The sequence below is a fragment of the Engystomops pustulosus genome, chromosome 4 (assembly GCF_040894005.1).
Source record: "Engystomops pustulosus chromosome 4, aEngPut4.maternal, whole genome shotgun sequence".
Taxonomy (NCBI): Eukaryota; Metazoa; Chordata; class Amphibia; order Anura; family Leptodactylidae; genus Engystomops; species Engystomops pustulosus.
Window position 1 is genome coordinate 93,929,697 of NC_092414.1, and position 25,322 is coordinate 93,955,018.

General features: G+C 39.4%; 1 protein-coding gene across 7 annotated transcripts in view; it reads right to left on the bottom strand.

The window, feature by feature from the left end:
* OSBPL8 (oxysterol binding protein like 8) overlaps positions 1-25,322 on the bottom strand; it is a 153,438-nt gene that overhangs the window by 106,723 nt on the left and 21,393 nt on the right. For 4 of the 7 annotated variants that reach the window (XM_072146772.1, XM_072146767.1, XM_072146764.1 and 1 more), the window contains one exon: positions 9,459-9,563. Coding sequence is in view for 5 of the 7 variants with exons in the window: in XM_072146767.1 (XP_072002868.1) it covers positions 9,459-9,500 (42 nt within the window). In the remaining 2 variants the exon portion in view is untranslated. Of the gene's footprint in view, positions 1-8,841; positions 8,877-9,458; positions 9,564-9,739; positions 9,757-25,322 lie in introns of those variants that run through there. The other 3 variants (XM_072146768.1, XM_072146766.1, XM_072146773.1) reach the window with 3 other exon arrangements.

Below are 25,322 nucleotides of genomic sequence, written 5' to 3' on the forward strand. Positions count from 1 at the left end.
TAAATTCTTGGCGGATGTGTTTTTTTAGGCGGCTTGTTTTAAATTTAGCTTTAGTTATGAAGTAAGACTAATCTATATTGGGGGGGGGTGTATACATTTCTTTAAAGGACACTTTTCAGACAACAATTGTAAACGTCCTTTAGTGTAAATTAATGACTTCTTGTAATTGGTGTATATGTCTGTTAATTACTGTTCTATTGCACATGTCTTTCTTTCTCTATCTGAACTGAATTAACCCCTTCAGGTTTGCCGTTTACCATATCATAAAAATAGTATATTATTTTTATTCTATGGGTCACCACAATTATGAAAATACGTCATTTATATAGATCCCCCCCCCCCCCATTTTTACTGACTAAAAAGTAATTTGGTGGAAATGTTAATTTTAGCATCACCAACTTTCATATGCATAACTTTTTTATTTTTTTGGCTGACAAATCTGCTTAAGGGCTTATTTTTTGCGAGAAGCGTTGTTCTTTTTAGTGGTCTTTTAAGAGATTTTTTTTTTAAAGGGTATTACTAAAAAATAATCTTTTTCGGAGCGTTTTTTGGGGTTGTTTTTTTACGGGGTTCACTTTGCGCGTCTAATAATAATATTGTGCAGATTGTCACTGACGCTGCGATACCAAATATGTGGGAGGTTTGTGTTTTTATTCAATTTTACTGAATAAAAACTAATTTGGAGAAAATCTTCATTTTAGCATCACCATCTTTTCATATGCATAGCTGTTTTGTTTTTCAGCTGTAAATCAGGTTAGGGGCTGGTTAAGAGTTGTTCTGTTCAGTGATATTAATTAAAAATTATCTTTTTCCGGAACTTATTTGCGTTTTTCACCCCAAGCGTTTACCGTGCTGGTCCAGTAATGATTCAGTTTTATTATACAGATTGTAACGGAAGCAGCAATACCAAATATGTGTGTGTGCGTGGGGGGTTGTTTTTTTTATACTTTATTAAGTGTTTTTCTGGGAAAGTGACATTTTAGGGGCTTATATTTTTATGTACCGTATTTTTCGGACTATAAGACACTTCTTACTATAGGATGCACCACAGATTTAGGCTTTCAAAAAAGGAAAAATATATTTTAAACTAATTAAAATATTCCCGTTGGTCGAACTAAAGCACAGCACACACAGCCCTGCTACATCCATATATTCACTAACACAGCCTGCTACATCCATACATTTACACACACAGCTATACAAACAAACAGAAAAAGGAACACACTCAGCACTGCTGCATACATTGTGCATACACACACACACACACTGACTGGGAGCTACTATACACATAAATACACACATAAGGAACACAGTGGGAACTACTCTACACACACAGTCCCCCTTCCACTCTTCTTCTTATTACCCTGTCCAAGCGCAGCATGTCCCAATTCTCGCAGTATGGGGACTCACAACACTCATAATCAAGGAGATATATATGTGTGTGTTTATCTCTGGTGGGTCACAATGACTTTTCAGGGTCATTGGAATTTTTCTTCCATTTATCTTAGAATTCATATTTCCACTCTAGTGGTAATTGTTATTACATTTACTAATGCATGTAACACATTTTGCTATTGAAGAATTATTTTTCCCTTTAAATTCTGGTCCCATCCTCCATTATACCCTGTTCCCCAATGCTCCTTCTTATATTGTGCCCCCTTCTCCTCGTCCTTACAGTGTGCTCCATTGCTCCTCATTAAATTTTTTCCTTTGGCGATGTAAGAAACATGTCATCAGTCACATGATTCTGACATCACCGCAGGTCCTGGAGGACACTCGGGAGAGGGGAGAGCAGTGCGGAGGCTCTCCTCTCTGGGAGATTGGATGAAGCCTATTTCAGGGCATCATCCAATCTCCATTACAGTGGTCAGGAGGGTCTGGCAGTGCGGGATCCTCCTGACCTTTGGTCTATATAAGACGCACTTTTTAGCAAGAAAAAAATCTTGCCAAAAAGTGCCTGTGTCTTAGTCCAAAAAATACGGTATTTATTTTATTTATTCTAATGTTTAAACTTTGTTTTTTTTGTTTTTTAAGTCTTCATAAACTACAAATGACCATCATAAATTAATCTGTAACCGAAACCAACCAAATACGAAGTTCACAAACCCTTACAGGTAAAAACTAAAAACAAAACAATAATAACAAGGAATATGGTTAACTACACGTGATAACAGTCTGTAGTGTTGGTGAATCCCACTTTTTGTGAGACAACCAATCGAGTAAACTCTTTCAGTCATATTAACCAGTCCTACATCTGTAGTTCCCTTCTAACTGTTGACATCTCTGAAAAGTGTTTAATTTGGGAAATGGGGTTCTGTATTATTTTTTGAAAAATACAGAAATTAAAGGTGAACTCTATAGGATAAACTATTGTAGCTATGTGCTGTGCTGCTGTTTGGACTAACACCAAGACCAACTGTAATGTTTAAAAAAAAATATATATATATAACTGTCAATATTATGAATTTATATTTCATATGGCTTCCAGTTGTAAAAATCACAGCTGAGGTTTACTCACGGTTAGGTGTCAATTCAATGTTCACCTCAATACAGGCTCCCGGGGTTACAGCGTTTGGGGTGTCAGATGGTTCAGTGCATACGTTAAGCCTGCTGATCATGTGACACTATTCTGGTGACCTCACTGCTTAGGATTGAGTCCGAGTGTGATGGTCCCCCATATTGAAACAAAGTTTGCAAACAATTAGAGCATATTGTCCTGATATAAAAGAGACTTTGTTACAACTTGTATTGGTTTAATGTTTTGTATCCCAGGCATAGACTTCATTAACCAGTAGTCTTCTAGATGTGTTTCGAGTTTCACTTCTTCCTCAGCAGCTTTATTATAAATATCTTATTTTTTGTATTGGATATAAATGGATATTTTAAATACTGTAGGCTAGAAACAATGATTCAATAGAGGTTCTTATTTGTGGGAACAATTTTTTTCCCTCCAAATCCCTTGCTTCCTCACACACATTGCTGGGGAGAGGTTAGCCAGAGTAAAGTCAGTCACTGGTAAAAACTAGCAGTTTCTGGTTTTGTCTATTTCAACTTGACACCACTGAGATGCACCTATATTTGGCACAAATTGCCACATATATCAATTTTATGTTATATTACCTGGAATGAGAGGGGGTGTTTATTGTACCCTTCACATTTGTAAAATGTTCCCCATGTATGTATCTGATAACATGAAATCATAGCCTCCATGGAGGCTGCTGTGATCACATACATACAGTACAGTACGGGTACAGTTTGCTAATATGAGGAGGCTAACGGACTTGAGATCATCTCACTCTGGTCATATGACATGAATGTAACACGAGCAGAGCGGTCAGTCAAAATAAGGGGGCATATCAGAAAATATTAAGGTATAGTGCCCAACTGGCAGCTAATTTTAGGTGATATGGGGAGGACTAGTAACCTTTTATCAGCTGGCAATGTTAAAATTCTGGTGACAGGTCTTCTTTAGATAAATGTTTTGTACTGTAATAGCCAAGATGACGATAGAGTTTACTACACTCAGTCATTTGTGCAAGGTTTTATGAGAATTGTAGTCTCAGCATATAAATAAATATTGGGAATCATAAAATGTGTTGGGATATTATAGAAATGGTGAAGACAGATTTTCTCTCTCAGTTGATGTAAAGTTGCTTAGGTGTACATAAATGTAGAACGGGCACACAACCACAGACTTTCCCATTTCTGCTTTTACCCCCTGTGTGGGAATACCTGGTGGATTGTGCCTTCTTGCCATTATTCATTTGTAAACGTCTTTAATAAGAACCATTGAAACATAAAAATATGCTGAACTTCTCAGTTCTTCTATACATATATCTCCTATTATCTTTACTATGGCAATGTCAATCAATGTGACACCTTAAATCACACACACAAAAACCACATATTGGTAACAAATTTAACAACGATAATCTACATTCCACATATTCTTTACCGGTCTGTAACCCAAACACCATCTATACAGTCAGACTTACCTTCAATTGATAACTAATCTATTGGAAAGCAATAAAGATGATTACTTTGTTACATTCACACCATAAAATACGCTCATTTTAAGTGATCAAGTTTTATGGCAGGTTTCTCTCTTGATAAAAAAGATAATATGGGAAACTTAGATTAGCAGCCCAACTACAGGCAATTATCACCTTAGACTTAGCAATTCATGTCCTGTTGAGACACTAATCTTCTATCCAGCAGAAACTGCAGCTATATATTAGGAGTACCACACCATCAATACCACAATAGAAATATGGAATCAAAAGAATTGGGGGGGGGGGGGGGGGGGTTATCATGTTTTAAAATGCCTTTCTGAATATTACTGTCCTGCAGGGGTGATGAAAGAGGGACACAAATTAAATAATAAAAAGCAGATGGTATTTAGTAGAGGGGTCACAGCATGTTTTCATTATCGGGGTACCGTATGTGTAAATATCATTTGGCATAATGTACATTTTTTTGAGATTTGCCCTGTATAACAATTTACCTAGAAACCGCCCTGCCAGCAAGACACTTTCACTATTTAAAGGGGTTGTCAGAGTTCTTGAAAAGAAGCTAAAAGTGGCCGGGACAGGGCTGCTTAAAAAAAATAAAGATGTACTTACCTTCCGGTGCCCTCCAGTATCCAGCGCTGCTGTCACTCCGGTCCGGGCGCCATGTAAACAAACACGGCCGCCGAAGCAGCGCTGGATTCCGAGTCCAGCGCTGCTCCGGCGGCCGTGTTTGTTTACATTGCGCCCGGACCGGAGTGACAGCAGAGCTGGATACCGGAGGGCACCGGAAGGTAAGTACATCTTTATTTTTTTTAAGCAGCCCTGTCCCGGCCACTTTTAGCTTTTTTTCAAGAACTCGGACAACCCCATTAATCTTTTAGAGACTGAAAGCCCAAACTCTAACACAAAACCCTGTATCTATCGCAAAGTGACAGTCTAGTAACTTAGCCCAATATTAGCAACAATACCACTAAACAATCTACGTTATTAGAACATAAATACCATCATGCACATAATAAAGGACCACTACACAAAGGACTATATAATTAATAGTATTACTAGGAGTGATCTAGTGATTAATATTACCACCATACCAGAAGTAATATGTATCCTCCATACAGTGATAAATATTACTGCCATATCTTCATTATTGAGCAAAGCCACCATGTAAAGGTTAAATCACCAATGACACACTCTGTGGGAGTTTTAGCAGGGAAGCTTTAGGACAACACAAGGTGTTATTGGTTCTGTGTCAGGAGGAGGGGGCAAGGAACATAGGATGTGATAGCAGCTCTGTGTGTGACTAGTGGGGGGTGGGGGTCACAAAATGGCAGGAACTGAAGGTGGAAAGTAACGGCAGGGAAGAAAGCAAAGTGGGATTATGTATAGGAAAGATAGAAGTCATTTTGGTCCATTAAATAAGGACAATGTGACATTTGACTTGCAGTACAATGTGCAGAGAGTGGGACTATCCTGTGTCCGGAACAATCCTGATGCTGTTCGCCAACCCCTCAATATAAATGTGGTAAATGTGGCACAGAGGGGAGGCAGGAGCTGCTGTAGTTTTGCACAGCAACCTGAAAACTCTCAGCCATAAAGTTTGCTGGCTGTAGCAAGTACATGAAGGTGACATAAGAGGGGAAAATAATGACATTTACTGGCGGTTTGCTAGTAATTGCAATTATTTCATGGCTTGTACACCAGGGGTTAGAAGTTCTGATAAATCTTCCCCATAGTACTTATTTAAATGGCAATACGTGGTCCATGAAATAAGGACAAAGTTACATGTGGTAAATGTAAGAAAACAGAGTAGCTGGGGGAAAAGAAGTTGGGAACTGGGGAATCCTATTTGGTAGGGTTTCTGAGGGTGTTTTGTGAAGAAAGAGGTGAACAGCAAACAAGTATTTACCCTCATACTGAGGGACAGCAATTTATAGACGCTGCTGTAAACTTCCATCCGTTTCCTCCATCTTTGTGGGCTGCAGGAGAGGAAGGGGGCAGAGGGCATGGGAGTGCCGTACTGCTGCTTCACTAAGGCTTAAACTAGTGAGAGACTGAGAGACACCAATACTATATGGACAAGTTTGTGGTCAGCACCACTCTTTTATCCACATTTTGGACATCCCATTGCAAAATCATTGGCATAAATATAGTGCTGGACCACCTTCTTAGCATTATTTCCTCTAGGGCGAGAAACTACATCAATTGGGAGTGTGGCTGTGGGAATTTGTGACCATTCTGCTATAAACTCAATTTTGTAAAGCCAGGGTGGTCAGATAAGAATGACTCCCGGCGGCAAAAGTTCCAATTGTACCCAAAGGGGTCAAATGTCAAGATAAAAGTTCTATGCAACCATTCAAATCATGTATTTATAGATCTTGCCTTGTGCAGTATAGTCATGCATATAAAAACAAAAAAAAAAAAACATTGAAGGCTTAAAATTGATAAAAGTGTTTTTGTAGGCTGTAGAATCATCATTACATTTTTACTGAAAACAAGGGTCTTTGATCAAACCCTTAAAAAAAAAAAAAAATCCAGTAGCATTACCACTGACAAATTTCACAGATGGTATTTTGCTTAATTGAACATATTTCTTGCGTGTTGTGTTCTTTATTTGACATGGCTTGGTTACAGAAAATTCAATTTAGAAAAAAACCTTCAATTGGGTGTGCTTCTAGACAGAATACATTTGTATTATTTTCCCTGGAAAGATCCCTTTCACCAGAAAGTGAGATACATGGTTCTTCTTCTGAGGTCACATCTATTTGGAACTGTGTAGAGTGATAACCGAGATGGTAGGAGAACTTTAAAAATATCATGCTCAGTTGGCAGCACACATGTAAAAGTCTGCCAACATGAGAAAGCCGTTTTAACTTGTGGATGTTATCCATACCGAAAATGAAGCCTACCCTGACCTTCAGTGCAGGGCTTAAAATGTTTGTTCTACTGCTAAAAAAAATGCCCTACTTACAAACCGCCATAGCTTAGAAACTGTGGTAGGTAGATAGAAAGCTCCACGGTGCTCAGTTAATTAAAAAGTAGATCTACAGTTTGAAGGTGTCAGAGGAATAACAATGGATATTCTGTGGCAAGTAAAAACACTAATGCTGAGGCGATAGTGAGGGGGGATATTTTCTTCTTTAAAATGGCACCAGAACTGTGTTTATAGGTACAGAAGATATAGCCATTTGTAACTAGAGCTTTTTTTTTATCTTATTTTTAGAGAAACACGGTAGTAACAGGATGTTGGAGCCACTGAGCTCTTAAGTATGACCCAGAATTCTTTCACAACACTGATTAGTGAATGGTTTTGTGATTAATTTTAGGCAACTAATTTCTGTGTGGCTTATACACGTGAATTAATAATATTTCTGGCCATTTAGAGGATCATACTTTGTAAAAATCTCAACAATCATTATTCCTTGTAAACTGCACTGTGGCAGAAATCACTGGTTTATGAAGGGAAAGTAACACCAGTTATTAAAATATCTATACAGCAAGTGCTTTTCTATAGATACAAATGTGAAAGGAGAGGTGTTTGAGAGCTGCTGCTTCAAATAATTCCTGTGTACAAGCTAAATAAAGAATAATATCTCGTCATTGAACAGGAGACACAACAATCATGTCATTTATTCAGAGGAGAAACTAGAAAATATAATTTGCCATGTTTGCATGCAGCAAGCTGTCAGCAACTGAGAAAGCATTTAGTTTATCGCCACAGTAAAAATCTTTTAAAAGGGGTATTCCCACGAAGACAAGACTTCTAACTGTACTCAGGATAACAAAATAACACATTCTCTAATTCATTGTTATTAACAAAAATACAGCATTTCACAGATATAACCTGCATCTATCAGTCCTGGTGTAGACAATTTCAGTTGCCACTAGAAACAACCCTGTAACTCCTGACTTTAGGGTCAGGGACGCCATCTTGCTTTACTGTCTGATGCCATGGAGCTGTTCCCTGCATTCCACAACAAGCTCACAGAAACTCACTTCCCGTCGCCAAACACATCACAGAACAGCACATTGCGAGGAGAAGAGAGCTGCAAGTTACATGCAGATAAGTGCTTTATCCTGGGTTATAGGACAGAGATCTCATTGAGAGAGCAGTTATATAGCAGTGCTGCCAGAGTGTCATTGGTGCACATTTACCAAGGGTCCCTGCACTACACTGCAGCTTCTTCCCCCCTCCTTGTGCTGCTCTGTTTCCCATGCTGGTTGTATGCAGCAACATCAGGACCTGAAGCAGAACTTCACTAGGAACCGGAGTGGACAAGTAGACCAGAGTACAGTACAACTAACAAGTACTTACCACAGCTGGGTCCTCCCCTGCCTTTTGGGTTCTATTGTTAATGCATAAAACCAGTGTCAGGACAAAGAACAGCGGCGGGGGAGGACCTGGGAGCAGTGACAACTTCTCAGCTGCACTCAAAGCTACCTGGGCCTACATGTACCAATGAAAGCTTCCATCATTTATGTCACTTCAGTTACAGTTAACAGTCAGCATATAGCCCGTCGGCCTGGCTTGTGCACCCCTGAGTTTTGGCTTACCGACTGCACAGCCCTGGATAAAAGCCCACTCTATAATGGAATTAAATTGGGCCAGAAGCCAAGCAAAAATAAATATATATTATATATATATTGATCAAATAGTCATATAGGGACATATGGCTTCAGAATAAGGAGGGCTACCCGCATTCCAAAAATCTGTGACAAAAGTTATAACCAGAATGCATTTTTTTCTATTCTAGCTGTTGCCATCTTTACAATGATACAACAGAGTGTACGTCATATCCTATACAATTAAATGATATAACTAAGGGCTTACCTAAGTCTTTTAGCTTGAGTCAACACAGCAAGACATGTCCTGGTAATGAGTAGCCACAATATGTGTGTTCTGTCCCCTGCTATTTATACCACAGCTGCATCATTTGATAACAAGGATTCCAAGTGTAATACATCCTGACATTATATATTTATAAACGGATAGTCCAGATCACTCGCAAAAGATACCAACAGACTAGCATGACACTAACCGACTCATGCCAACTTACTGACCCAGTTTAACAGTCATGAACTCTGGAAGACGTGACCTATTGTAGGAACTATAATAAAAAGAAGGATTGCTCGCACCCCCTATAGGGTCATCAAGCACATATAATGTAATTAACAGAGCCAAGAACTATTCCTTTAGCATAACACATAAACCTAATATTATATTTAATATATATATGATCTAGGGGCTTACTGTTGTAATCGATTGATAAACACACCAAGAGAAAATCCTGTGGTCATTTATAGAGTATCATTTTACAGGATGGACTCCTACAATGTAGTACCATTCCATAAAGCCTTTGCTTTCTCTTACCTGCATAACCGGACATGAAAAGAACATTAGCCAGCACATCAATAACCACATGTAATTCAAACTTCACATTAACTCACCAAAGTTTTCTCAGGTTCCGCTTCTGAGACGACAGTCTCCATATTGATGGCTGTCTCCTAATCTGCAGCCAGTTAGACTTCTAGCATTCCAAGGCCTTGAGTATCCTGTAACAATAAGATAGCAGGTCAGCGCCAGTAGGAGTCCAAGGTAGCAATATGTCTCTGCTTCTGTGCCAAAAAAAGATTTTGTGTAAGTTGTTCCCTTCGTTAAGCAAATGGGGGGGGGGGGGGTGAAGCAACAGAAATATATTTAAATATTAAAAAAAACAAAAACAACTAACCACTGCTATGGGATGAAACAGCGACTGAGCTCCCGTCAGCTCTTTAATAGAACATCTGCTCCTTTGAAATCCCTTCCTCAAATACAGAGCGATTTGGAAGCCAATCCTCTCTGAGCAGTTGCAATAAATATTGCTTTAACAGCACTGGAAGAGAAACCTGCACATTGCACACAGGATCTATCCATTCAAGGTTGTAATCAGAGCTACAGGAGATAAAGCAGCTCTATATACCATAGCTTATGTGGACAGTGGACCTCTTCATGATAGGCATAGGCATAGAACCAACTGTGATTGCTATAAAAAGCTACAGCAGGCATTGACACAAGAACCAGCACATATGCCAAGCTTCACATGCCAACAGCAACTGACTGATCCTACAAATATAGATGGCACTCTTAGGTCAGTGACCAGCAGAAAATTATTACAAATATTCATTGTCTAGGGGCGTGCTAGGAAAATGGTCCATGCACCACAGTTACATGTCATTTTTGAAGATATTCAACTAAGGTCTTTGATACCACAGGGACTTGCAGATTTCTTCCAGCCAAACCATAACCACACATGTAAACAATGACACTGCTTGTAATATGAAACCCAGTGCACTCACTAGCACTGCCACACGCTTTGTGCACCAAAGAACTATTCAACTATTCTGCATAAAGATTAAAAGGGAGGGGGGGGGGGGGGAGATTCTCTAAACACTGGTAAACAAGAAGGATTTACCCAGAAATCTTGCAATGCTATGGGCGAGTTGAGAGCTGGTAGACTTAGGGCTGCAGACTTAATGTTTTAGTTTCAGAGCATTTTCATACCAGAAGTGTTAAATGTTTGACACCAAGCTGCAAATCTAGTGCTACTATTCTCTCACTGGGCCAGTCAGGGGGAATACCGTATCGGCAATTGGCCCAGAAGAGGCTGGGAAGGCTACATACCTTCACTCTACAAAGCGGATATAACAGGACCTGGCACTTTGACAGCTTCAATGGTAAAAAAATGCTAAACAACCTTCATACATACAAATAGACAGAATAGTAACGTATATACTCGAGTATAAGCCAAGGCCCCTAATTTTACCACCAAAAACTGGGAAAACCTATTGGCTCGAGTATAAGCCGAGGGTGGGAAATGCATTGGTCATAGCGGAGGTGAGGTTTTTAAGCACATTTTGTGTGCTAAAAAACTCGGCTTATACACGAGTATATACGGTAGATGTTTTCCTATACAGAAGGTATATTGGTGGAGAGATGCTGAAAAACAACACAAAACCATATAAAGCCACAAACAAGTAAATTCTGCTTCCCCTTTTAGCAGATCTCATGACGCCATAATGAAGCGTGTCAATCCAGCTGACTGAACAATGCATTCAGGAACAGCCTTTTTACTTAATTACCAAGTAATCTCCAACGCTCTATTCTTGCCAAAGAAAGCCTCTAACACAAATACAAGCTGAAAGAAAGTAAATGCTGTCAGTCTATATATACACTATGTAGTGAGGTGTACCTTTAGAAAGGGTCATGCTGATCATCCCTCTCTTTTGTAATAAGGCCCTAAAACATGTGGACCATTCTAAGGAATACACTGAATGTAAGTTATGAGGGTACAGATAATAAAATGGACATACTGGTTCTTGTTTCTACAGTAAGCATAAAATAACAGGTATAAAACTGCTACATTATAATAAGCACAGAAATGTAGTGAATTGTTTTGTACATACATACCGTAGTAATATAGGAGTACAAAGATCTGCCTACTACTATACCAAAAATTATCAACTTTATTATTTAAGGCGATTACCTACTCATCATATCACATTACTTTATTCACTGGGTAGCTCCAATACAACCCCTTTAACACTTCCAAGAGCAAGCAGAGTTTCCCGAACACAAATCCTGGGGAAGAAGCTCATCCAGTTATCCTTCCTAGCCATATCCCTGGATATTGATTACTTTCTAAAACAGCAGTAAAAAGACACAGCTGAGGATGAAAAAAGGTATATTAAGTATAGGGCATACTACGCCCCATACTACACAACCCCTCCAATATCCTCTAGGAAACCTAAAGGACCTGTGGATCTACGTATTATTTCTAATCACTGCATTACCCTTTTAATAGACAAACATCTTCTGGTGTAGATGGATAACTAAAAATTGATGCCCATGTTGTTAATCATGCTTAATGTTCTTACATGAAATACATGTTTCTTTACCTGGTACTAACTCACACCCATTGTTATAAACCTTTGTGCCTTAAAAAATTGTTGTTAAAAGAATTGATGCCAATGTCTTGTAAATCAAACTAATGACACCAGAGACCAGAGGTATAGGAGTTATTGTAAAATGTTTAACCTGTAAAAGATTTCTAAAGAACTTAACCTACAGATATCCTTCATTCCTTTAATAATTCATCGAAAAGACATTTCTAGAACTTATTGTTGTACAAAGTGCAATTCATAAAATCATCTTTATATAGCTCTTCTTTCTGTAGGGCTGGCCTTCTGCAGAAATTCCTTTTAGGACAAAAATGCATTCTACATGCTCTATACATTTACAGTAGTTTACAGAAAACTGGTTTAGGGTACACCATACAGATACAATGCACAAAAAATATATATTCAACCTTTTCACCATCTTATCCCCTTGGTTCTACATATTACAGTAAAACCAGAAAGAAAAAGAAATATTAACTTTGTGGCTGGTTAGCTGAGCCTTGTCCTCAAGTCAATTTGTGTCCAAAAAAAATGTCGTCCACACTGCACAGCCAACCGACACGAGACTTCACCGGCTCCTGGCCAGTACAAGGGGAGGGAGGTGTGCATAATTATGTTTAAAATCGGGAGCGCTAAGCATCACAGTAGTTAAACCCTAGAGTGTCGGAGCTTCATTTAAACATTTTTATAACTCGTTTTCACCACATTTCCATTTTCCAATAATTAGAAAATAAGTGCACTTATAAGTAAGAATATGACTACTAGTAATAGAGCTCAGCTCAAAAGTGTATTTTACAAGTGGTTGAATTCCTTTAAAAGGAAGTCTACCACCAGGATCAAGGATTGTAAACCAAGCACACTGACATGCAGGTGTAGGCAACCCTATGGCCGCATCTGTGGTTAGGTGCTTAGTTTACAATCCTTGATCCTGGTGGTAGATTTCCTTTAAAGGAGTTGTCCATTGTTTCTAATTACTAATTATTAAAGACTAGTACCAGTAGTTCTTACCGAAATAATTTCATTAAAAAAAGTCACACTGTCCAATCCAAATTATATCTATATAGCAAATGATAATGAATTAGTCCTTCACCATGTCACAAAAAAGCAACTCCTACTTGCAAAACAGGACTGGGATGAATCCTAACACCTATCGGTTCTAGAATGAATCAGGCTACATGCACGCAGTCACTTGTATTTGAATTGACATATACACATGGTCATGGTTTCCATAGTCGAGTATGAGCCGACGGCTAAGCCACAAATTAAAGAGTGTGTCCTATTCCTGCCCAAGTACGCAGGCATTCCTTTTTATATTGCCATCGGAGCATGAGCAGACCTCAAATGCTGTTGACACCTGGGCTGTGTGCAACGTAACGGAATGGAAGTCCCTTCTTTTCAGCATGCAATTGCAGACTAGTTTTTGGATTTATTCACATATTTCTGTTTTCCTGAACTTATCTGAATACACCAACTTATGATGGCTATGAAGAAAGAAAAGCAAAAACCATAAACAAAAACTGGGGAAAAAAATAATCAAATGCAGAATTGTTTACACGTAAACAAGGAAAATCCGTATGGCACAAACACTCACTTCGCCAACAGTTTAGCTAGACTGGATCAATTATGCTTCTCCTTAGCACCACAGCCACTGGCAAAGGATAATCGTGTGGGTGGAAGAGAGAACACATTTCACTAGAACAACAAATATTAGCTTCACACTACATAAAACCAATTGTGCTTGGATATTATCATCAACAGAACAAAGGGGATGTCTAGTTATTAACCTGCTAATCGCAATGTTATTTTAGTTTTTAAACAGGGCCCCAAAATCTGGAATTATTTTTTTTTTATTTTCCCTGCTACCGAGGTGCAGACAAACTGTACAATGCAGCTCTTTAGAGAAAACTATGATTCACAAGCATCACCCTTATCCCTAAATGGTTCTATGGCTGCAATGTTACAAAAATCTGTTTGTAAGCATTTGTGCAACTCACCTAATATGAACCCAACATAATCAGTGGATCATAAGGTTCCGGCCTCCTAATGCATCTGGCGGGTTGCTGCGGCCATGTGCAGGGAAGGAACACCCCACTAGGTCCACATCCGCCACTAGGCTTGTCCCCTCCCCACCGATAGACTCCTATTTAGCGTGGAAGAGGCATAAGAGGGGACATCATCGTAATTCCTGATGGTTCACAAGGAATTGCGATTATTGCAGCGCTTGTACACCAGAAAACTAGTGTACCTGCCATGATAAATCTCCCTTTATCACTCCAATGTGAAGTTTTCAAGGCCGCTTTTCCCTGCAGGAAACCATAGACTCACACAATCTCCTAAAAATGATGACAGCTGACAGGAAAGAAAACCTCTGTCATCTGCTTTTTTGTTAGAAATGACACTTTATAAACACGAGAAGCTGTAAATCTGGAAATCATGAAATCTTAATGGTTAATAACGATTTTGCAAAATAACGGAGGAAAAGATAAGAAAACATATCCCTTCAGTCAATTACAAACAGTGGGCACACATACTTTACCCCAATTCAAATGATATTAGGTGCAAAGGGACATCCCAGTAAATGAGCAGCTTCAAGGGACAACACTATTTATTGTTAATTTGTTAACATGGCTTTATAGTGAGCGAGGGTCCATTTCCTACATGCTGTACAATATATATTACAATAAAATTGCAGGCTGCCTGTAGCTTTCCCCAGAGGTAGCTTCTGCCTATTGGATCATTATATTGTATAGTTCCAAATAAAACAACATAAAACATCGGAAGGTGAGTACACTTTTTGTTTTTTCCCTACAGGCATTATATTGGGGGCTGGCGCAGGCTATATACCACAGGGGGCTGGCACAGGCTATATACTACAGGGGGGCTGTGACCAATGCAATTCCTTCCCTTGGCTTATACTCAAAACAATAGGTTTTTCCAGTTTTTTTGTGTTAAAATTTAGGGGTCTCTGCTTATATTCAAGTATATATGGTAAAAAAGGAGCTATGTATTCAAAGATGGCTGTATACTTTGTATTATGTAAATAAACGTCAAATGTCCTCACTACTGAAATGAGCCGTTGCATTTTCATTTCCTACTTGTGGCCTCCTGTGCTTCCTAATGTGTACGCAATGGAAGGTTATTTCTAGCAGATGAAAAAGGAAGATAATATATCAACCTCATACTGGTGATTTTCAAGTCTCAAACATTTTTCTATGAATAATCCGTGCAGCATCAGTGTCCTATAAACATGACACAATATTTCTAGGATTATTATATTAATAAAATCCTGACTGTCATTTCATCTGCTAATGTAAAAAATGGTTTAGATGCCCAGAGTGATTATAATGTCAGTAAAGGAGGTGCATGCAAATAACACAGAGAATAAAATGAAAATAAAGGCCTGTTACCCCATTATATCAGATGCAGTACTGTACAAAATACATTCTATTCTTCCTCTTTATGCTTACACATACCCATTAACATGGCTAGCAATTCACACCACATATATGACACAGCAGAAAGATGATGGGAGCACACACTGGTTTCAAAGTAATTCTCCAGGTGCATTACAGCAGAGCATAAACCAGTTAACATTTACAAAATAGGAACATTGGACTTCAGGGACACCAGCGGTTCATGTCATGATACATCAGACTTCCTGAAACAGTGCCAGGAAAAAAATATACGGTTACAGTTTATCTCACCGAGCTCTACAGAACCGACCTCTCCCTACACTGCATCATAGAGTTTCAGATAAGGTGAAGTCTCTATTGACAAATGTTGTTATGTACAGCAAGTTACTAGTGCGGTTTGGATAAACGTATGTCGGCTTTGCAAATAAACATAAAAATCCGATACCGAAAAAGATTAATAATTAACAGGAGAAACAAGATGACCAGCAATGCTATAACAAACCATTACAAGAAACAGGGTGTAACGAAATGTGTAGCTTTCCACAGCCAATAGTTATGGGAGGACAAATCTGAATCTAAAATGTGACTTTTTTTTGACAATTTTTTCTTCCATTTACAATGAAAGCCTCCCCTGGTGGTGACCCCACAATTAGCTGTAATCTAGTGTGAAACCTCCTTTTATCTTATGTAATTTTTATGCTTAAAGGAAAACTGCCATTTGCTTTTATGAATTATCAAGGAATCATACCTTAAGAATGCTGTAGCTACACTGATGCAGAAACATATCTTATTTAATCCCTGAACTGAGTGGTTTTGCTGAAAAAACAAATTATAAAATGATGATAATGAGGCCCTGGCACTCTTGTGGCTGCCTGGGTCTTCTCCTCACACTAATTATGCACTGCTCCTGCCTTGTTCTGTCCAGCATAAGCCAAGAATACATCATCACTTTGTTGTCCCTGACAGGCAAAAATAATCAAAATCGCTGCCCCATCCCCCAGCTGCTTTATACGAGTCATCCAGCTCCATGAAACACAGCAGTCAGCATGCAACCCAGGTTTCCCATGGTCCTGAAATTTATAATTGTTTATTGAGCAAAACCACTCAGATCAGGGATTGAATAAGATATGTTTCTGCAGTGTAGTAACAGCATTCTCAAGGGACGTTTGCATAAGAGAAAATGGTAGATTTCATTAAACCCCTTCCTGGTGCGTGTGGTAATGCAGTAAAAACTCGAATTTGATATTTAAACGTTTGGACACCACGCCAAGTCTGACAGGGGCTGACAGACTTGGCGTGGTGTCTAGACTTTAAAATATCAAATGCAAGTTTTTTACTGCATGTCTGTGAGTACATTTTATCGAAAATATGCCATTTCTTTTAGTTCACCTAAATCCTTCTAGTGTCCTGGAACATCGGTGTTCGGAATAACTATCAACACAAACGCCCAAGGCAAAGGAGGAAATACGTTTGTGCGAGTTATTTTGGAAACAAGAATATTTCTGAAATATGTACTGAAGCTTTCCATGACAAAGGTGAATGATTTTGGAAGTGGTAGAGCTCTGGCTTAAAACTTTTATTTTATCCCTTGTGGCTTACAAAAATCAGGGTTACAAGTGACCTTTATAGGAACATTTTCTCCTTTTTAGGGCCCAATTGAATTATACACCTGTAGGGGCAAATACACATATTACATCCTAAATTAAAAGGGGTGTGTATTTGAAAAATCAGGGTCACTTTTTGGGTTCTCCTATGTTTTATATCACCAAGGCTCTCCAAATGCATGTAAAAGATTTCTGTCAAATTTGGCTTCTAAAAAGCAAAACAACTCTTCATGTCTACAACATACAACATTTTATATGCACATGTGGGGCACTTCTACACTCGGGAGAAAGTTTTACACATTTTTGGGGGTTATTGTGGCTTACAAAAATTAGAGGTAAAAGTGACCTTTACCGGAAAATTTTCATATTTTTCCTTTTTAGGGCCTAACTGAATCAAACACGTTTACGAGCAAATAATAATGTACTTTCCAAAACGGTGTCACTTGTTGGGGTTCCCCTCTGTTTTGTACTACTAGGGCTCTCCAAATTTATCAAAGAAAAAGGGCTGAAACATCCATCTCCATAAAAAAAAGCTTGCTCTTTTATTGATCCATTTGTAAATTCAGCCATGAGTAAGGGTGTCTAGTACACCAGAAACGCGTTAGCTGTTTACTTGATGTATTTACAAATGGATCAATAAAAGGAGCAAGCCGTTTTTACAGAGCTTGAAGTTTCAACCCTTTTTCTTTAACCCCTTAAGGACGCAGGGTTATTTCGATCATTTCTCGCTCTCCACCTTCAAAAATCCATTTTTCATTTTTAAGTGTACAAATCTGTGTGAGGGCTTATTTTGTGCGTAACAAACTTTACTTTCCTGTAATGTTATTTATTTTAACATGCTCTGTACTGCGAAGCTGGGAAAAAATTCCAAATGCGGAAAAATTTAAAAAAAAAACCTGCACGTGCGTCACGTTCTTGTGGGCTCAGTTTTTACGACTTTGACTGTGAGCTCCAAATAACACCTCAGCTTTATTCTTTGGTTTGGTACGATCGCGGAGATACCAAATTTATATAGGCTTTATTGCGTTTTTATACATTTTAAAAAATTAAACGAATGTGTACAAAAAAGAAAAAAAATTTCTTTGCCATCTTCTGATGCTAATAACTTTTTCATACTTTGGGGTACGGAGATGTGGGAGGTGTCATTTTTTGCAAAATGAGCCGACGTTTTCATTGCTACCATTTTGAGGTCTGTGCGACATTTTGATCAGTTTTTATGTGATGTAAAAAGGTGTAAAAGTCAAATTTTGGACATTTAGGCGCCATTTTCCGTCTCGGAGGTCACCGCCGGCCGTAACAGCTTTTATATTTTGATAGATCGGGCATTTTGGGACGCGGCGATACCTAATAAGTTTGTGATTTTTACTGTTTATTATGTGTTATATCAGTTCTGAGGAAAGGGGGGCGATTTGAATTTTTAATATTTTATTAATTTTTTTTTTCACTATTTCTTAGACCATCTAGGGTAGATTTTTCAGGTCATTCATTACAATGAGCCATTGGCGAATCTGCAGAAGCCACGTAGCTACCATGGCAACCGATCGACAATCAGAATAAAGATGTCGGCGCCAACTGAAAGGTTAATAGCCGCGATCGGTGCAAGCACCGACCGCGGTTATTAGCGGTGGGGGTTTGCTGCTTTATGCAACAACCCCCACCCTTGTATGAAGAGGACTCTGCGCGTGAGCCTTCTTCATACATTCCCTGCACCTCTGCGCCGTAGAGCTACGGCGCAGAGCGTTAAGGGGTTAATGCAATATTGGGTTGTGCTGGGGGACTTTACATCTGTGCTAAGAACAAAACAGCAAGTGGCCAATTGGGTGATCTGGAAAGACACTTTCTATAGCGACTCTCCAAATGCACCCTGACACATGTAAAGGATTGGTGTCAATGTTGGCTTCTAAAAGGCAAACATCCCTCTTTCCCTCTATTGCCCGTACAACATGTTATATGTGCATGTGGGACAACTCTACGCTCAGGAGAAACATACTTTTACATTCTTTTTGGGGTTGTTTCATCTTTTATCATATTTTAGTGTTCATTTGGGGGTCAACTGTTAAAAGTTAAAACTGTATCGCAATCAGTTTTGAGGTGGTTTTGGATGCAGTTTTTTTTTTTACAGGTGAAGGGAAAACTTGTTCAACAAATATCATTTGCCTAATCAATTAATGTACTTCATCTGTTAAAATAAGAAGCATTTGCATACAATCCTCCATCCAGCTGGTAAAAGCCCTTTAAATATATGCACAATGGTAAATTACCTAACATCCTGCCCTCCACACTTATGCACGTTACAAAAAGCATGAGGTAAAGTTGACAACCCCTTTAAGCTCTGTGTATCAGGTTGCACAACTTACATAAGTCTCCTACATGTTAACCTTTCTACAACCCTGTTCCAAGACTGGAGCCAAGTGTAAGCCGTAGGGCAGATTTCAGATCTGTGAGGATATATTGCCTTGAACTGTGCTTATCATGTACTCTCCAAACCTACAGGTTCACTTTACCCAACACAGTGTCTTGAATGAACTAACAGAGAAAAAAGGCAACAGCACTCAGTAAACCTGTAAACGCCAGTAAACTCTAAACATACTACTATCTACAGTATTGCTTATACTGAAACTGTGACAACTACCAAACACACATAAAACAAATAAGGTTTTTATCAAAACAAATATATCACACAGCAAAGGCCACATTCCGGCAACACTGCGTCACAGGTGTATATATCCACTGGAGAAAATGTGATTAACACACTGGCACACCCACGGGTATAACAGGGAAACAAAAACATGATTTTTTTTAACCCCTTAACAACGTGTGACGTAGTATATTGCTTATTGCAGCACCCACCAGTAATACCAGCGACAGTTGCTAGCACCGATCGCGGGTGTTAGGGCTTATTCACATGGCCGTCTGCTGGGACGTACATGCGGCCGCATGTACGTCCCCATAGACAGCAATAACAGCACAGCCGGGATACGGTGCCACACATGTGCCGCTATTCTCTATGGATGGAGGAGGGGTCACCTCCTCCTCCTATCCAGCACACGCGAAAAAAAGCGCGTCAGGGTACTTGCACCTGCACTCATCTTTAGCATACATTATGGGTAAGTTAATTTAATATGAACTAGATGTCTTGGAGACTATGTGGGTAACTGTATATTTAATTTGCTCTATACCCTACTTTTATTGTATGGGCTATTGATCCTGCACTTGCACCTTATGGTGACTGTATGGTGAGCTGCTATAAAGTTATACATGCACTGGCACTTTATTTTGAAACTGTAGCAGTTTACTCAATTGATGATGCCCAATGAAATTGTGTATATGTTTTTGTGATGTGCAGAGGCATTAGATGGAATACCGGGATCGATATACTCTAATGTTGTAATTGCTTTTCCTTTTAAAAAAAAATTTTCAATAAAATGAATTACCCTGTTTCCCCTAAAATAAGACATCCCCTGAAAATAAGACCTAGTACAATTTTGCTCCAGCTTAGAAATATAAGGCCTCCCCTGAAAACAAGACCTAGCAGCCGCCATTGCAGCAGCTCCCCCCATACCATATATTGGTATTGGTAAATCTTTTAGATGCTGCAGAAGGTTGTGACATGGGGAATAATTCATGGTATTAAATCACTGGCTGATGTGCTGGAAATGTGATACCAGCTGCTTCCAGGATAAGAAGGGTCAGTTATGCTTTTACTAAACATGAGAGGTTGGGGCCAATGATTCTAATAGAAATGGAGTCACAAGAAATACAACATGAAATTCAGAGTTTAGAGAGTTATAAGGATGTTAGAGAAGTAGATTTTTTTGTTCAATGATAAATGTAAATTCTTGTTCAAGGAAAAATAAGACATCCCCTGAAAATAAGACCTAGTGGCTCTTTAGGAGCAAAAATTAATACAAGACACTGTCTTATTTTCGGGGAAACAGGGCACATTTTTAATCATGTAGTCATGAATTGTATAAGGACCGAGTTTCACTCATGTAGTTTTTAACAGATATCGAGTTGTAAATGGAGTGGGTTCAAGTAAAAAAAATCTTTGGTCAAAACATATGTTATCTTTTCATAGTGTGCTGATCATTTGGTTTGGGGGATTCTGAGAAGCTGGAGAAAAATTCCAAATGCAAAAAAAAAAATTACGAAAAAGCCTAAAGGTTATATAAATTCTCTTACCTATGAAGGATTCCCTTAATCACAGTTTTCCTACTTCCATAACTTGAACTTAAAGGACACCTGTCATGAGGTCTCTGTAACTAATTCTACCACCACCAACTGTTAGAGGAGCTCACAAGGATTCAATCCCAGCCTGTATGTTCTAATTCATAGATTAAATTCTAGAAGAGTCTTTTCTTTATAATATAAACGAGGCTTGGCAAATGGAGAGAGAAAGTGATGTCCCCCTGTTCCCCCTCCCCTCTCCTCCCCCTGCTCATGTCTGTGTATAATGTATAGTAAAGCATTGCTTTGTGCTGCCTGTTAAAAAAACGCATTTTTGACAGGTTTTACCAGTTATCTTAATTAAAACTGGTCAAAAACTGATGCGTTTTTAAAAACTGCTTACAAACGGAACAAAAAACGGATTCAAAACGCCATGTGTGACATCACCCTAAGTGATTGTTTAAGTGGACATCTATCCATGTAGGGGGACGTAGAGGTAGAGGTAGTTTATGAAAATGGATTTAGTTTTGGGCTATAATTTGCTTGCCAGGTTCTCTTTAATTTGGTGGGTTAGGCCCCTTCCACACTAGCGAGTGTGATGCGATGAACTCGCATCACACTCGCAACGCAAGCTGCCGGGAACGCACGGCCCGAACGCTGCACCGCGGGAGTGAACTGACATGCTGAGTTCACTCCCGCGGTGCAGCGTTCGGGCCGTGCGTTCCCGGCAGCTTGCGTTGCGAGTGTGATGCGAGTTCATCGCATCACACTCGCTAGTGTGGAAGGGGCCTAACTCTTCATGACATGAAACAATCATTTCTGTATTAGTAAGATGGAGTTAACTAATATATTTAAGATTTTATTTTATTTGTATGTGCTTTATAGGGAAAGGGTGTCGGGCTAGGGAGTTTTAACCCTAAGGGGTCAGTTCATATACAAGATGAGAACCGAGATGAGAGAAAAAAAAAAAAAAAATCTAAAAATGTGCAAGTCTAAACATAGATGACAGTCAATGGTTGAAAAATTTTAAAAAATACAGGAAATACACTAGTAGAAGTCCACACGAGTATAAGCAGAGGCTATTGAATCGAATACAAGCCGAGGGTGGGAAAAGCATTGGTCACAGCCCCCCGTGGTATATATAGCCAGCCAGCCCCATTTGCCCAGCACATAAAATAAAAATAAACTAACATGCTCACCTTTCAGCACCCCCGTTACTCGCTCCGCTTCCCGCAGTTCCTCTTCTTTCCATCCGTCCACTGCACACTATTATGCGGTGGTGTCGCCACCGATTACGGCATAGTGTGCGATGGCCGGCAGAGCAGACGTGACTCTGCCAGCTCTTACAGCACATAGAAGAGGAGCCACAGGGACCGGAGTATTGGCGGCACCTGAAAGTGAGTATGTACGTTTATTTTTTTTTAGACTTGTGTATAAGCAGAGGTGGGGTTTTTAAGCACATTTTTTGTGCTCGGCTTATGCACGGGTATATATATGGTACAACTTATTTTTGAGCATTTATAAAAACATAGTAACAGTTAAAAGTGAAAATTCGTTATTGGTCAACAAATACTGTATGTGAATTTAGTAAGGATAATAACGCAAGGCTAACCCACAACTAGGAAAAACAGGAAATAAATTTCATAATTTTGATTTAAGGTTGAGAATGCAAACAGGAACTATGATGATGAATATCCTTTTCAAATAGAGTCCTTTTCAAATAGACATACAACAATCTAACAATTTTGCAGATAATATACAATCCTGGACTAAGGATGAACAACCGCTTTTTATAGGTCCACTTTTGTGTGTATATCTTTAGGCAAAGGTCTGGTATATACACCAAGGTTTGTTTTTGTTCTTAACCCCCTTAGGGTGATGCCATACATGGTGTTTTGAACTCGTTTTTGGTCAGTTTTCAAGCAGTCCATTAAAAAACGCATGCGTTTTTTGACAGGTTTTACCAATTATCTTACCGTATATACTCGTGTATAAGCCGGGTTTTTCAGCACAAAAAATGTGCTGAAAAACCTTGCCTTGGCTTATACACGAGTCAATGGTAAAAAAAAAATTAATACTCACCCTCTGGTGTCCCCGATGTTCGTTGCGGCTCCCGATCCCTGTCGCGGCTCCCGGCGGCTCCCCGTGTCTTCTCTTCTGTCTTCTCTAGCCGGCAGATCGCGTCCATGCGATCTGCCGGCTGTCGCACACTGTGATGCGATGCTGTCGCCGCAGATGACGTCATCAGCGGCGACAGCGCTGCATCACAGTGTGCGACGCCCAGCGCAATCTCCCGGCTCCCGGAGTGAAGAGTGAAGAAGCCGCGGCGAACATCGGGGACAACAGAGGGTGAGTATTAAGTTTATTTCTTTATCTGTTTACTGTAAGGGGGGGCAGGCTGTATACTGCAAGGGGGGGCAGGCTGTATACTGCAAGGGGGGGCAGGCTGTATACTGCAAGGGGGGGCAGGCTGTATACTGCAAGGGGGGGCAGGCTGTATGCTACGTGGGGGGGCAGGCTGTATGCTACGTGGGGGGGCAGGCTGTATGCTACGTGGGGGCTGGTTGGCGGTATACTACATGGGGGCTGGCTGCTGTATACTACACTCTCGGCTTATACTGGAGTCAATAGGTTTTCACAGTTTTTGGTGGTAAAATTAGGGGTCTCAGCTTATAATCGGGTCGGAGTATATACGGTAATTAAAATGGGTCAAAAAACGCATGCGTTTTTGGACAGACTGCTTAAAAACAGACCAAAAACGGGTTCAAAACACTATGTGTGCCATCACCCTTACTCTCTTCACATATTGTGGGTTTCTGTCCTGTGCTGCTTCCTATGGTGGTGGTTAACCATATGATTTGCAGGCGAATCAGCAGCTGTCTGTTATTAGCCTTAAAAACAACGTCCATCACATTTTTTTTGAGCTTCTTGTGCCTTGCATGGGATATTAACTTCTTCACGCTCAGAAATGGATATATACTACATAGAGCTTTGCTGATTGACGCTCGGCAACAGATATATCCGTCACCAAGCTGATTGTGGTTCACATCAGAGCTGAGCCAGTATCAGGAAACACCAGGTGTCAGCTGTAACCAACAGGTGACACTCCAGTGTCAAAATGAAAATGTGAAAAAAGGTAAAATCATAACAAAACTCCACACATACAGTATTACCATGTCCATAATAATCCGTTGAATAAAAATAAATCATTTTTTTACGCGCAAGATGAACATTGTAAAAAAATTTTTTTTTTTTATTCAAAACCCACCAAAATTATGATTTTTACCCATTTGTCACACGAAAAAAATGCTATAAAAAGAGATTAAAAATAAAATCTAATCCAGAATGATACTGGTGGAAAATAAAACATGTCCCGCAAAAAAAAAAAAAAAAAAGCCTTCAAAATAGAAGGGCAAATTTTTTAAAATTCGGTTCGACCCAATTCGCTGAATTTTCGGAAAAATTTGATTCGACCTGAATAGAATCAAAACGAATCACGTTAAAAAAAACAGGTATATCCTGGGTGCAGAGAGACTGTAGGGTGCTTTAGAACGTTGTGCCATGCTCAAATATGCATAGGGAGCATGGTTTGGTCTTCAAACAATGCTGTGTTTTAGTATGGACGCGCTCATGACAGCCGCCGCTCTTAGATTCGCTTCACTCTTCAATTCCTTACAGAGGCCAACCTCACCAAATAAGTGAAGTGGGAACGCAGCCTGACAAGATAACGTCTGTGCCATCGCAAAAGAATTGATCTGAGGGCCAAGATCCCACTATAACATCAAAGTGTGCACTCTTTTTACACTGACATCAGATGATTCCATACACAGAATCTGTTCTGTTAAACGCGGATACATGTAGAAACCCCCCCAAAAGAGTGCAGAAGGCTTCGGCAGTAATTTTACATTGACGTCACTGATCATTTTGCCCTTCATTTCATCCGTCAATGTCCACTATCAATCGGTCAATAATCCATCAGTATTGCTAAAGCCAAAAACAAACAGGAGTGGATCAAAACAGAGATGACCAGTAAATGGGATATTTGCAAGTCTTCTGTGTTCTGTATCCACTCCTGCTTTTGGCTATCAATACTGAGGTTTTTCATTCCTTCTGACAGATGAAATGAAGGGGAAAATCAAACAAACATAGTGACAACGTCATAGCGTGGTGGACGGTGAAAACAGCATTATGGA